General features: G+C 45.8%; 1 protein-coding gene across 1 annotated transcript in view; it reads left to right on the forward strand.

Moving 5' to 3' along the window:
* Window positions 1–363: 363 nt before the first annotated feature.
* Window positions 364–1071, forward strand: part of LOC104496072 (uncharacterized protein F13E9.13, mitochondrial-like) — a gene marked incomplete at its 5' end in the record, with an annotated part of 22717 nt that continues 22009 nt past the window's right edge. The window contains one exon of the mRNA XM_010139142.1: window positions 364–491. Within this exon, the coding sequence (XP_010137444.1) occupies window positions 364–491 (128 nt within the window). The remainder of the gene's footprint in view (window positions 492–1071) is intronic.

Consider the following 1071-nt stretch of genomic DNA (forward strand, 5'->3'; position numbering starts at 1 on the left):
TTAGAGTTTAAGTTGGCTGGTGTTTAGCACGGGGATTCTGCAGACCTAGAGGTTGGTCTTGCCATAGGTTGTACTGCATGGCGCATCACTAATGCAGGATGAGCTATAATAAACACGGGAGTAACAAGCTTAGGGCACACCTGGTGCAGTAAGAGATTGTAGCAGATACTCCTCAAGTTTGTGAATTAGATTTAGGAGCTGAACGGCTACAGCAGAACTGTCCAGTTCAGCTAAGGGAAGAGATGCTGCTAAGGCACGTCACAGTGAGGTGCAGCAGCCTTTTAGCAAGTTTACCCCATTTCACCTTATTTCAACAGGCCAATCCCAAGAGTTACCCTACCTGAAAGCCGTTACTGTATGTAGGTTTGGTTTGTGCATGCCCTGGGGTAAGCAGCCTTATTCTTGCAGGGACGCCAAGAAGTTCCCTTCCGTTGACCCAGATCATTGATCAAGCTTGTCAAGAAGCAGAAGCTTACAAGGATGCTGGAGTTGTAAGTCCTGGTTTCCTTCTTCCTGTGGGGGCGTTTACACGAAGCTGCTTCTGCATAGTCAATATTTTAAATTGATTCTGTCATTCATCATCCACATCCTAAACTACACGGTTTAGGAAGATGTTTAAATTGCCACCTTTGATTTCACCACGGTGAGCAGACCTTCTAGATTTCAAAACCTAAGTATCACATGCACCCAAAATAACTGGAAAAGGTTAGATTCAAATTGTGCAGTTAGAGTTCCCTAAGTTGGATTGCCATCAATTTCTAAAAATCAAGGTAATTTAAGGGGGGGCAGGAAGGAAAGTTGACTGCAACACGGATGGTTGCTGGGATTCTGGGTACCTGGCTGTACGATGCTTCATCATCTAGTCTGACAGAGCTCCATACAGCACTCTGGTTTTGTGAAGTCATGGAGTAAAGTCCTGTGCACGGCTGAGGTACATACCTCAGTCACTTGTAGGGTGCGGGATCACCCCACGTGTGTGTTTGTACTAAAACACCACAGGTTATTCAGGGACTAAAAAAAGCAGCTCAGGCCCTTTCCTGCCCTCTTTAACCCTTTTATCCCAACCCCTGG

This window comes from Buceros rhinoceros, unplaced genomic scaffold (assembly GCF_000710305.1).
Source record: "Buceros rhinoceros silvestris isolate BGI_N320 unplaced genomic scaffold, ASM71030v1 scaffold37946, whole genome shotgun sequence".
Classification (NCBI taxonomy): domain Eukaryota; kingdom Metazoa; phylum Chordata; class Aves; order Bucerotiformes; family Bucerotidae; genus Buceros; species Buceros rhinoceros.